Source organism: Onychostoma macrolepis, chromosome 02, assembly GCF_012432095.1.
Source record: "Onychostoma macrolepis isolate SWU-2019 chromosome 02, ASM1243209v1, whole genome shotgun sequence".
Classification (NCBI taxonomy): Eukaryota; Metazoa; Chordata; class Actinopteri; order Cypriniformes; family Cyprinidae; genus Onychostoma; species Onychostoma macrolepis.
The window spans coordinates 32,832,923-32,846,786 of record NC_081156.1 but is presented as its reverse complement, the minus strand read 5'-3'; the positions used below and the strand labels follow the sequence as shown (position 1 = coordinate 32,846,786).

The 13,864-nt window shown below is 34.6% G+C and overlaps 1 protein-coding gene across 2 annotated transcripts in view; it reads right to left on the bottom strand.

The window, feature by feature from the left end:
* LOC131520511 (CUGBP Elav-like family member 5) overlaps positions 1-13,864 on the bottom strand; it is a 183,483-nt gene that overhangs the window by 101,260 nt on the left and 68,359 nt on the right. The window contains exon 3 of one of the 2 annotated variants that reach the window (XM_058744797.1): positions 9,332-9,364. The exons of the other annotated variant lie outside the window; for it this stretch is intronic. Within the exon in view, the coding sequence (XP_058600780.1) occupies positions 9,332-9,364 (33 nt within the window). The remainder of the gene's footprint in view (positions 1-9,331; positions 9,365-13,864) is intronic. 2 annotated transcript variants of the gene reach the window in all.

Sequence of the window (13,864 nt, the reverse complement as noted above, 5' to 3'; positions counted from 1 at the left end):
TTTGTTTAGGTTTGGAAGGTTGCTTAGCCGCAGGGTTGCCAGGTCTGTGTAACAAAACGTGACAAAACAAGTTGAAAACACGTTTCCCAGGGGGTGGGGTTTTTTGATTCAATCCGTGGACTTAAAGGGGTCATCGGATGCAAAATTCACTTTTCAAGTTGTTTGAACATAAATGTGTGTTGGAAGTGTGTGTACACATCCATCCTATAATTATAAAAATCCACCCAGTGTTGTTTTTAAATCTCTATTTTAAAATCTCCTTTCTCAAATCAGGCTGTTCTGAGAGTCCTGTCAGAATGACGTAGTTCTGTACAGGCCGCTCCCAGGATAGTTGATTGACAAGGCCGTCTTAACTTAGACCCGCCCTGAGTGAGCTGAGTGAGCTGTAAACAGTCCGACCGCCATTGTGTCGACTCCGGTGCAGGGGAAGACAAGATGTCTCAGATTAAGCGATTGAGGTGCTTTGTTGTTGGATGTAATGATGCATATAGCAATCGTCATTTACTCCCGACATCTGAGCTGCTGAAGACGCAGAAGGTTAACGTTACTTTCGCTTTGAAGTGAATGCGCCGATCCCTAATCTGCCAAAATGCATCTATGTTTGCGCGAATCATTCGTGATCCAGCCTCACCTACAGAAGGAGTATACATTTTTTATGAATCTTTGCAAATCGCCTTTCCTAATAATGTGCAAGTTAGCCAGTTTCGCGGCTAAAGTAAACAGTTCTACTTGTCACCCAACGGAAGAGAGGGGCGGGGTCAGCAGAGCTCATTAGCATTTAAAGCAACATGGACTAAAAAAACCGTTTGCTGTATACAGAGCTGATTTTGACAGGTTAAAAAAGGTGTTTTTTACATTACCATTGAGAAATTTTAACCAAAGTATGTTATAGACTTTTAATTAAGACCCTAAAGAATCATATCAACTTGTGCAAAATGGGCATCCGATGACCCCTTTAAAAAACAACCAGTGGCAACATTCTATGGATAAATTGTGGACTTGGTAACACTGCTTTTAAGGTTTTTTTTTTTTTTTTTTACAATAATCTATGATATGACACTCTAAAGTAGTTAAAAGCTTACCATGGTACCACGTACAAAAACATGGTAATACTATTTTTTTGAAAAAAGAGGGTTTAATTGTTGTAAACATTGTGCCTCAGTAGAATAACATTTCAGAGAAATGCTCAATAAACCACAGACTGTCCAAAAAGAAACAGCATTGATGAGCCTGAAATGGCTCAACCACAGACAATATCACACAACAGAATCACACGAGGGACAGATTTTAACCCCACACGGCCAGACATCTCGTCTTCGATTCATATCGATTCTCAATATATATTACAGCAACATTATCTTCAACATACAGACTGTTACCACCAAACTGCTCCCACGTGAAGCGGCTCAGATGAACATGAGGCTGTCAGCGTTCAATTATGCTTTATGATGCTCATTTTATAATAATAACTGTCATAAATGTGCTGTCATAAAGATAAACGATCCTCCTGTCTGCACACACACACACACACACACACACACACACACGTGCTATAGTAAATATATAAATCTGGACACATGCAGTGTTTATTCTCATGTTCTACTGTACTTACAGCTGCCCTGTATAACTGATGACTGCAGCAGATTTCTGGGCAAAAACACTGACGCCACATTATTTATACGGGGCTTCCACTTTATGGAATCCCTGTTTACTAATGGTTTTCCTGTGAACGAGGGGAAACTTACAAACACACACACACATCAAAACAAACATAGCATAGCTGGCTAATAAGTTAGTAACTGAACATTTTTTTAAATATTATTACATGAAAATATGCATCAACAGTGTGCTATGGAAACTTGTTTCTGTCATGGAAATAAATAAATGGTAATTACACATTTTTATCTCACAATTCTGACTTTTTTCTCACAATTCTGAATTTACACCTCTCAATTCATTGTTTTCCTCAGAATTCGGAGTTTACATCTTGAAATACTAGTTTTCTTTCTCAAAATTCTTAGTTTATATCTCACAATCCTGAAAAAATATGATTTAATTTTTTCATTCTGTGGCAGAAATAAACTTTTTACAGCATCCAGCCTATTCAGCCTAACTACAAATTTAAACAACATGCATAATGAATATGAGTATTGCTATTTTTTTCTTTCTATTTATTTATTTTTTTTCTAATTTATCACTAATTTCTCAGCATGGTTTAAATGCATTTACTCTATATTTAGTATCATCACTTTTAGTTTAATTTATTATGAATCCAGTTAATCAACAGTATAAGAGCTGAACATATCAAAATACTGATGCAAATATATATATATATCCAAAAAATAATGAACCAATCATCAGTTAAACAACCCATCTTTGACCATTTAATGAGATGTAGCAGATACTTAGACACAGGTGTCTGCATGCACACATCAGAACACACACACTTCCATGTGCACATACACACTCTCATGTGAGGATACACAGGTGAGAGTGGATTGTGGGTCACGGCGCAGGCCGCTCATCATCTGCAGATGTCCTGTGAGCGGTGACCCCTCATGGCTGCGAGGAAACCATTCATTTTAATGTCCCCAGAATGCACCGAGAAACTATTAGCATTTCACTGCTGCAAACACTTTCAGAACAACACACACAAATGTGTGTTATCCGGCAGGATGCTAAAACAGACTAGGAGAAAATATGAAGCAGCAGAACTGTTTTCAACATTGATAATAATAATTTCTTGACATTTCTTGAGCAGCAAATCAGCATATTAGAATGATTTCTAATGGGTCATGTGACAGAGTAATGATGCTGAAAATGCAGCTTTGATCGCAGGAATAAATTACATTTAAAAATATATTTAAATAGAAAACAGTTGTTTTAGATAGTAATAACATTTTACAATATTACAACATTTTTGATCAAATAAATGCAATCTTGCTGAGCATAAGAGACTTCTTTCAAAAATTTTAAAAAATTCTTACTGATCCCAAACTTTTGACATGAAATGTAGCGTATATGGAAAAATTGTGGTAGAGGAGAACATAGCAACAGACTCAAGAGGACGTTCAGCGGTGAGGTTCATTATCTTGTTATTTAGAGAGTGAAATGACGAAGCATCTCACCATCTGTCACGTAATCATTTACACGTAACCTGAATATTCCACATAAACATACACCAGAGCAGCAGCATATTATCTCACCTCAAGAAACACGACTAACTTAAAAAACACACTAATATATAAGTGTCTGAAAAACCTGACAATGTCTGACAGTAAACCTCCCAATCCCAGCATTCACTGCTGATCCCTAAAGGAATATTCAGGTTTATCTTAAAGCCTGCAGACAGCATCTGCGGTCTGCTGTCGACCACAGACAATAAAGAGAAACGCATTTACAGCAATGCATTTACAATGGAAATCAAGCAGGCAAGCAGACGGAGGGTTTACAAGCCGAAGTGTGAAGCTTGTACTTTTGTTAACGAATTCTTCAATAAGACTGTTGGTTATTTGAGCTGTAAAGTTAAACAGTTCACCCAAAAATGAAAATTTGCTGAAAATGTACTCACCCTCAGGGTATCCAAGATGTAGATGAGTTTGTTTCTTCATGGGAACAGATTTTGAGAAATGTACTGTAGCATTCCATCACTTGCTCACCAGTGGATGCTCTGCAGTGAATGGGTGCCGTCAGAATGAGAGTCCAAAAAGCTGATAAAAACATCACAATAATCCACTAGTAATCCACACCACTCCAGTCCATCAATTAATGTCTTGTGAAGTAAAAAACTGCAAGTTTGTAAGAATCGAATCCATCATTAAAATTTTTAACTTTAAACCATTGCTTCCAGCTAAAGTCTTCTATCCGTAATACTGCTTTCTACAGTGAAAAAGTCATCTGGTCTGAATCAGTATAGAAATATGCACAGATCAAGTACTGTTTACAAGCCAAAACAGTTCTAAAAAAAAATGTTTGAGAATTTTAATGTGAGAGGACAACAGGAGATGAACTTTTTCATTTAAGGAAGCGTTATTTTGGACAAAAGCAATGGTTTAAAGTTAAAACATCTTCATAATGGATTTAATTTTTAAAAACACTCAGATTTTCACTTCACAAGACATTAACTGATGGACTGGACTGGAGTGGAGTGGTGTGGATCACTTGTGGATTATTGTGATGTTTTTATCAGCTGTTTGGACTCACATTCTGACGGCACCCATTCACTGAAGAGGAACCATTTGTGAGCAGGTGATGGAATGCTACATTTCTCTAAATCTGATGAAGAAACAAACTCATCTACATCTTGAACAGCCTTAGGGTGAGTAAATATTCAGCAAATTTTCATTTTTGGTTGAACAATTCCATTAAATCATTCTTTTGCACAGATACCAAACATATTACGGTTCATTTTCTGATCACAACTTCCACTGTATGTGCATCATGTAAAGTATTCCAGGCTGAGGTAAGAGTCAAAACGTGTTGAACATGAACAAAATAATAGCATGATTTTGGAACAAGTCATGAGGACGAGTAATAATGACAGAGTTTTCATTTTTCGGTGAACTATTACTTTAAGCCGCTCATCCGAAGCGCTGCGTCCCCCTCACTCAGCTGTCATGAATATAGCAGATCAATGCAGGGGTCTTGGCTTCAAAAGGTCAGCCATTCAATCGCACCTGCCTTTGTGTGGCCTCCAGCCCCTGGTTGTAGTGCACAGCACCGCTAAGTAGAATTAATGGACGTATTGATTGCGTTCCCCAGAACTCAGATTGTAAGAGGGGAGAGGAGCTCTCTGTGAGCTGGCGGCCACTGAAAGACGTCCAAGACCTCAAACTCACTCAGTGAAAAGACTTTATTTAGATAACACCACAGCACCATTGATTAAAGCAGATGCTTCCAAGCAAAGGTGAGGCTGTTGTGTGGGTTAGTGAAGGACTGAGGCGTGACACAAAAAAATAGAGCTAATCTGAAATCATGAGAGTCTGAAAGTCTGAGAGCCTCGCTATCAAACAGAGCTCGATCGCATTTCATCAGGGACTTTTGTTCATTATTGATCATTAGAAGCAAGTTGTTGGTGTCGTGCCAAATCCTTCCCACCTATCAAATCATAGCACCCTCTCCGAGAAGCTGTTTGTAATGCCTAATCAGAAAAGCCTTGATTGTATTTTAGTTGTGTTAATGAAGTATAATATAACTTGAAATACTTGATTCTGATTGGTCAGTTTTTTTTTAAATCTGTATAACTGACGGTTGACCCTGGCAAATGAATTCCTCCATAGCTATCATGCTAGTTTCAAGTCTCTTGCATCACTTTACTCTCTCGTTCTTCTCAAATAATAAAATAATTTACACTCAAATCAATATTTCATCTCTGTGTCTTTAATTATTTGGTGAGTAGCAGCTTGGTGTCTGCATCCTCATCATCTCGTTGCACTAAAACGCCATTGACTGAATACAAAAAAAAAAAAAAAGTTTAATTGGACAATATATCAAAGTTTTATTGTAAAGTTTTAAGTTTGCTCATTTGAGTGGAATTTTGCATTATATCAGAATATTATAATATTCATGTATTTTTTATTATATTATTTTCATTTCAGAATATTACATTATTTGCATTATATCAAAATATTATTTTTCACATCAGAATATTATATTATTTGCATTATATCAGAATATTATATTTTTTAATATATGATTTTTATATCTGAATATTATGTTATTTGCATTAGAATCAAGAGTTGCCTATATTATGCATATACATTTGCAATATATAACAATAAAATTAAATTGCTGTTTTTTGATTTTAGGACCACATAGATCAAGGAGGTATAAAGGATTTAGCTATAATCAAGAAAAAAGTACCATAATAATGCCTTGATTTACTTTGAAGTACCATTTAAATATGATGGTACTTGAATATGGTGATCATCTGTACCATGGTATTCCAATCAGACACCAGCACTGTACCATGGTATCTTGCCAATATTATTACAATTTAAAATAACATTTTTTTTATTGTAATATATTGTAAAATGTAATTTATTCCTGTGATGTAACGCTGAATTTTCAGTGTCACATGATCTTTCAGAAATCATTCTAATATTTATTTACTGATCAAGAAACATTTCAGATCATTACCAATGTTGAAAACAGTTATGCTGCCTAATATTCTTGTGAAAACTGTGATACATTTTCTTTTTCGGGATTTTTTGTTCAATAGAAAATTCAAAAGAACAGTAAATGTCTCCACTGTCACTTTTGATCAATTTAATGCATTCTTGCTTAATAAAAGTATTAATTTCATTAAAATAAATCTTATTGAGCACAAACTTTTAAACGGTAGTGTACACATAGCTTCAGGAGCTCATTATAGGTGTTGGCGACAGCACTGGAATCACAGTGATAGACAGGCCTGTGGATTTTCATGTTCATGTGATCTGCTGACATCAACATCAACACTAGCTGTGGGCGAGTGAGTCGCTCTCCAGAATTCTTCTTTTCTCTGTCTCCCTCTCTCTCGTTCCCTGTCTCTCCGTCTCTCCCTCAGGGTTCAGCTAAAACATATCCTGCTCTGCTCCAAAATAAAATCAATACACACACACACACACACACACACACACGGCTGTATCCAGACACACAGAAGATGACTGTATGTAACTGCAGGCAACAACAGCATACTCTTCTAATCCAGGTCACACACTGTAAGAGAGAGTTAATGAAGAGAACGACAGCTCATAAGAGAAATGCACGTAAAACAATGAGATCTCTTTCACATCTCACTTGTTTCTTCTCAAAAACAATGAGAATAAGCAGTTTGGAAGGTGTTGCTCCTCAGAAAATACAACCTAAATGTATTTCGTGTGTAGAGTTTGTTCCCTCTTGTAACAGATTTAGAGTAATTTAGCTTTCCATCACTTGCTCACTAATGGATCCTCTGCAGTGAATGGGTGCCGTCAGAATGAGAGTCCAAACAGCTGATAAAAACATCACAATAATCCATTAATCCACACCACTCCAGTCAATCAATTAATGTCTTGTGATGTAAAAAACTGCATGTTTGTAAGAACGAAATCCAGTGACGGCACCCATTCACTGCAGAGGATCCGTTGAGTGAAACACTTTCATTTTTGGGTTAACTGTTCCTTTAAGGAATTTCATGACAATCGAAATATAACTAAAAACGAAAAACAACTAAAAACTCCTGATTATGAAAAAGCGACATCTACACAATACAATCTGCAAGCGTGCGAGAGAGACAGAAAAGCAGAAAGACAGCCAAAGACACACAGACAGAATAGGAGGAAGAAAGAAATCAAGGAAAGCTGACGGGATTGAAGGAGGGAAGAGGAAGTGAGAAGGGTGAGAGACTAGACAGTAGTTTGAGGCGAACAGCGAACGGAGGCCAGCTTCTACACAATGAAAACTGTTTCGACACCAGATTTCATATTCATACTTCTGTAAGACTCAGCACAGAGAAATGTCTACATAGCAGAATGGAGAATAGCCCGGGGAAGAGCTTCTGCTGCGCTGCAGATCTGCTTGTTTGTACTCTCACCGTGTTAATTCGCCTTTGCTCTGTGCTCAGCTTCCTCTTCGGCTCGTGTGCAAGTCAAACAGGGCTGTGAATGCATGCTACAGTATATTATGAGTGTGTGTTTAATCTGTGGAGAAGGTAACACTGGAGGGACAGTTCAACTAAAAATCACTAAAAGTCTTCATTTACTCAATCTCATGCTGGTTGAACTCCATGTGATTGCATTTATTTATTTAGTAATCGGTGGAACGCACTTACTATTTATGTTTAGCTTTTATATATTTGTATTTTATACATTTTTAAGCGGTATACTCTTCACTTAATTATAATTAATATTAAAGCAAACTTAAGGAGCAAACACATACGGTTTTCACTCACTATAAGATCTGATGTAAATTGATTTGATTTGGATGGTGATGAAGAGCTGTCAAGATCCAAAACTGACAAAAACATAAATAAAATAAAATAAAATATATAAAAATTTTTACATGAACAAAAACTGTATGCATGCAATACGCTCTCATACTCTCATAACAAATAAAATAAAATAAAACAAACCTTCAACATTTGAGTAGAGAATTATCATCTTAGGTGAGCTTTCATTTTATCCCACAAAATTATTTGGAAAATATATGAACATACATAATTGCAATCATTCAAACAATCAATATTATAGCTTATATCTTTTTTTTAAATAAAATAAATTAATAAAACAAAACAGAAATAACAAATATAAGCATAAAGCATTCATTAATTATAGTTGCATTCATTATTAACAATAAACAACATCTATTATAATTGGTAAACTTAAATGAAATCAAAGCGAAACTGAAACTACCGGCTGGCATGTGGGAAACATGCTATACAAATAAACTTGTGATCATGTACCTCTTTCATTCCAATGTATGTGCTTTGCGTATGTTTTGTGTGCTTGACGTTTATTGCATTACTGTATAGAAGTCACAGAACATTTCAGAAAAAACAAAAAAAAAACATGACTCATATTCCGGAAAATACTGTACGTAATTCCATATCTAAGCAAGTAAGCAAATAAATAAATAAATATTTAATGAATGATGTAATTCTTCTAGCATTTAAAAGGAAATGTGTTTTTTGAGCAGAGTTTGGGCAACATTAGGATGCTCCAGTCTCAGAGCGCATGCTTTGGCTGCAGGCTTATGCATATGTGTTTGCATTTAAACAGCGCAGCTGTCACTGAGAATTACATCCCCTCACGTCGCTCTGCCTGAGATATGACAGCTGTGATGTGAGAGGACGAGTCGAATCGAGAGTGAGAGAGAGAGTCGACAGCCGACGGGGGAGAATGACGGGGTGAGTCCGTGAGAGGAAGGACAAGATTACACTCATTCACACTCACTCCTGTTTACACCCGTGACCAGATCTGGAGCAGAACGCCTGCGAGGAGAGGCTTCAGACAAACATGACAAACATGACAAACATGCATCTGTTGATGTTAAAATCTGACCGTTTACTAGATCTGCATTTTCTGAAAGACAGAAGGAATAGTGTTGCTTCTTTCTTAGTTTTAGGTTTTAGTCTTGAGGACTCTCAGACTTTCCTGTAGCTGAAACAGTAGAACAATGCCAAGGTCATAGGTTCGATTCCCAGGGAAAGTAAGAAGTGATCAAATGCATATGTGTACCTTGAACGCAATGGAAGTCCCTTTGGATAAATACATCTGCCAAATGCATAAATGTAAATGACTTCATAAACCTGCATGCAGTGGTGTATAAAGTACCTGAAAGCCATACTTAAGTAAAAGTACAGATATCTTACCTGAAAATGACTTTGGTAGAAGTTGAAGTCACCCTATAGAATATGGAAAATGGAAAAGAAGCATATATATATATATATATATATATATATATATATACATACTGTATATAAAATGTTGGTTACACCTTATTTTGATAGTCCACTTGAGACATTCTACTAACTATAAGTAACTTTGTAACCACACGTCAACTAATTCTCATTAATTTGCAACTACATGTCTACTAACTCTCAGTATAGGTTTAGGGTTAGTAGAATAAGTTGACATACTTGCAAAGTTTCTGATAGTCAGTATGTTGTATATTGTAGACCCATCAAAATAAAGTGTTAGAAGATATTAAGCAGACAGTCTGCTAATACTCTAATGACTGCTAGTTAACATGTAGTTGCAAAGTTACTTACTGTTAGAATGTCTAAAGTGGACTATCGAAATAAAGGGTAACACTTTAGAATACTGTTCCGTCGTTAATGAATAACTACACAGGAACAAATGGCTAATGCACTATTAACATTGTAGTAACTACTATTAACTAACAAGAAACTCTGATTAACTTATTTATTAAGTAATAGCGCTCAGTTGAAACTGGTAGTTCACTATTAGCTAACCAATAACTACTATTTTTTTCATATATCCTGAGAACTCCTAAGAACTACTCTATACGGGTTCATAATTAATGTGAATTATGCATAATGAATAATTAATTCTAAAATGAAGATCATGGTAATCCACTAGTTACCAAGCTCCAAATAATAATAATAATAAATTAATAAATAAAATATGTAACCAAAGCCCATAGGAAAACTACCAATTTTTACATCAAGTCATTTAACTCATTATTTATATAGCTCTCAAATCTATACATATAGACATATGCATGCAAGTACATTCTTATAACCATGGGGGAATAAATAAATAAATTAAAAAACCAAGCCATCAAAAAAATAAATAAAACAATTGTTTCAACCGATAATTAGATAACTATAAATTTTATCCCTACAAAATCATTTTGGAATAATTTAAAAGCAGTACGATTATAAAAGTTTGAATAAGTATCAAAACAATACCGAAAAATCGTTATTGGACCACACATCAGCGAATCCTCTAGTGACAAACTTCTCACGCACCAGTGATTCTGACAAAAACACAGGCACACATTACACACGCAAGTATGAAAACACACACACACACACTTCCCACTTAAATGTTACGCTGATTGGTGCCAAGCTAGAATACGGCGGACGCCAAATGCCAGTGACCTGCTCTTTGCACCCCTGACTTCCTGTCAGGCAGGAAACGCATCATAAATGAGTGCTGGGCGCTGGAGGGCGAGTGCATGGGTATAATTTCAGCAGCGGTGGCACCTGCCGCACCGAGAGTGTCTGACCATCAGAATGAATGGGGTCACAGCCCATGTGATCGCCAAACTCTCATTTATATGTAAATGATGCTAGCTCTACATCCACACACACAGACACACACATACACACACGCACAAACACACACATACACACACACACACACACACACTTCAACACTCCTTACTCGCTCTGGCTGGAAGACACACACACAAAAAGCCCCAAACCATAGTGAGCCGCATCACTGTCTACATAGACAGCTGCATACTAAGGGCGCTGGATGCAGCAGAGCGGAAGGGAACAGAACCAGGTTCAGGGGACATGCTTTAAAAGTTGGACTTTTTGATGTGGCGTCTTGAAAAACAGGACGCTCGTGGCAAATGACGCAGCTTTCAGCAAGACACATACCAGTGGTCAAAGACATATGTCTAGCGCATATTTAAATAAAACAAAAATACACAGCATGACAATCACTGTTGTTATTGTTAGCTAAAACTAAACCTATTAAAAATCATTTAAAATAGAAATAAAGGTGAAACATATAAATTATAAATATCAGATGAAAACAATTTTTTTTAAAAGAATAACAAATAGCACATAACAAAATTACAAAAAATTAAACAAATTTTTGACAAAATAAAATAAAAATATTTTTAAAAAGCTAATTCAAAGTTTAAGTACAAAATGACTAAAACTGGAAGAAAAATAAATTAAAGCCAAACAGAAATATTAAAGGCTACAAAGAATAACAAAAGCACATACAATTACTAAAAATTAAATTAAATTAAAATGAATATTGAAAAATTAAGATATATAAAAATATTTTAAAAACGTAATTCAAAAGTTTAAGTACTAAAGTTACTAAAACTGAAATAAAGCCAAATAGAAATATTAGAGAATTCAATTAGAAATATTATAATATTAAATATTGTATTAGAAAAACTAAGAATAGTAAAAGCTCATAAAAATAACAAAAACATAAATTAAAAACACAAAAATATAAAAATATATAACAATATAAAAAGCTAATTAAAAATGTAAGCAATAAAATGACTAAATTAAAAAAAAAAAAAAAAAAAAACAAGAATAACAAAAGCACATTTCAAAATTACTAAAACTAAATTAAAACTGAAAACAGAATATATATATATATATATATATATATATATATATATATTCTCTGCAAAGGACAAATGCAATGCAAATGCTTAGACTTTAGACAGAATAAAACCATGTTTGTTTAATGATTGCATAATCATTATGCTGCCACCTAAGATCCCTTAAAACCCCTGTGCCTACAAAGACAGCTCCCTAAGTTTTGAAGACAGCAAAACAAACACTCACTCAAACCACTTTAAGCACAAAGAAAACCTCTCAGAAGATTCCTGTGAACTCATAGAGGAAGATTGCTCGATATTCCCTGGACACATCAAAAGTCTGTTTAATCAGAGACGGATTTTCAGTACACTGCTGCATCTTAACAGCCTATTTATTCAGGCCCAGAATCCAGTAAACACATCCACGGATCCTTTAAAACGCTTTGGGCTCTTAATGCTGCAGATTTAAGATCGGTAAATAATGAATGCGCTGTGATCTTCAAATCCACACCATCTCTGGACCCAGAGAGTGAGAGACGGATTCTCTCACTGAGATTTATATGACAGTAAAATATACATGCATATATGCATTCACGTCGGGAATTAAGTGTATTGCAGGCCATAATGACATCAAGCATGAAGCAGGTAACCGTACATGTATGATGTTAGTCAAGGTTTCTTGCGCCAAAAACACTCGTGACGCATTCAACCCTCTATAATCATGAAAGCGAGACAAGCTTTTTAGAAAGCTCATTTCATTTGGAATTGAAAGCACTTTACAAAGAAAAACAAATATAAAAATCATAAACATATGAAAATTAAAATTGCATTAATAATACAAAAAAAATCATATAAAATTAAGGGTTAAACTTAATCAAAGAGTAAGCAGTTAGTCATAAAAAGTATTTAAAAAAACATATGGAAGTCAGATTAGTATATTAAAAGAATGAACATTAAAAGAAAAAATATGAAAGATAAAATAAGAATTACTACTCAAGGAGAAAGAAACATTCTGTTATTACTAAATATAAAAGTCAACAAACATAAAAATCCTATAAATTTAAACAACTGTTAAAAGAATCATATAAAAGTCAGATAAAATAGTAGTACAATTACTATTCAAGCAGAAATAAAGTCTGTTTTTACTTTATTATATTTCTGTATGTAAATTGACATAATAGACATACTCAAAAAGATTAATATAAAAGTAATATATATATATTTTTTAATATTAAAAAGATTTTTAAAATCATATAAAAGTTATATTACAAAGAACAAAAAATAAATATAGAACATAAAATAATAGCAGAATTACTATTCAAGCCGAAATACAATCGTACCTTTAAAAATGGCAAAAAGTCATTATAAAAATTTTAATCTATAAATTAAGCTGACCTTTATATGTTAATTTAAAATGGATTAAAAAGAATGAATACTGGCTATGAAAAAAAAAAAAATACCACACATAAATTTAAATAATGTCATGCAAGAAAGTAGATTTAAATGTTGCTTTTTACTGCTGTACCTTTAAAAAATCCCATATGTAAATGACCTCTAAAGGCATAGTTCATCAGGATGGGTCAAGTTTTTGAATAATGAACAGGATGTGTAAATGTGGGTGGTCATATGATAATTAGCCCAGCTCTTTAACATAAATGGGTGGAGCTTTACATATTTACTCAGTGAAAAAGATGACATATTTTATCTTTTTACTTGCATGCCATGTGACCATTAACCAACATCAGAGAACTGTGAGCTTGCCAATTAAGTTCAATTATTGAAATATTAACTTCTCATGAGGACTAAAGTAAATATTTTAGTCTAAGTGGTTTGGCTGACAAAAAAAGTTATTATTGCGATTATCATGCATTGAACATTGGTGTCTTTTTTTTCCAATCATTCTTGACTGATCTGCAACCAAAGCTCATCATCATCACCATCATCATCATCCTGATCTTCATCGGCATCATTACAGCTGCTTTCACCGCGGTGTGGCAATGCGTCTAACCTCTCCAACCCATAATTACACCGTTTCAGCCGAACAATAGCCGGCTTTTTAATAAGGAGCTTATTTTCTTTATGA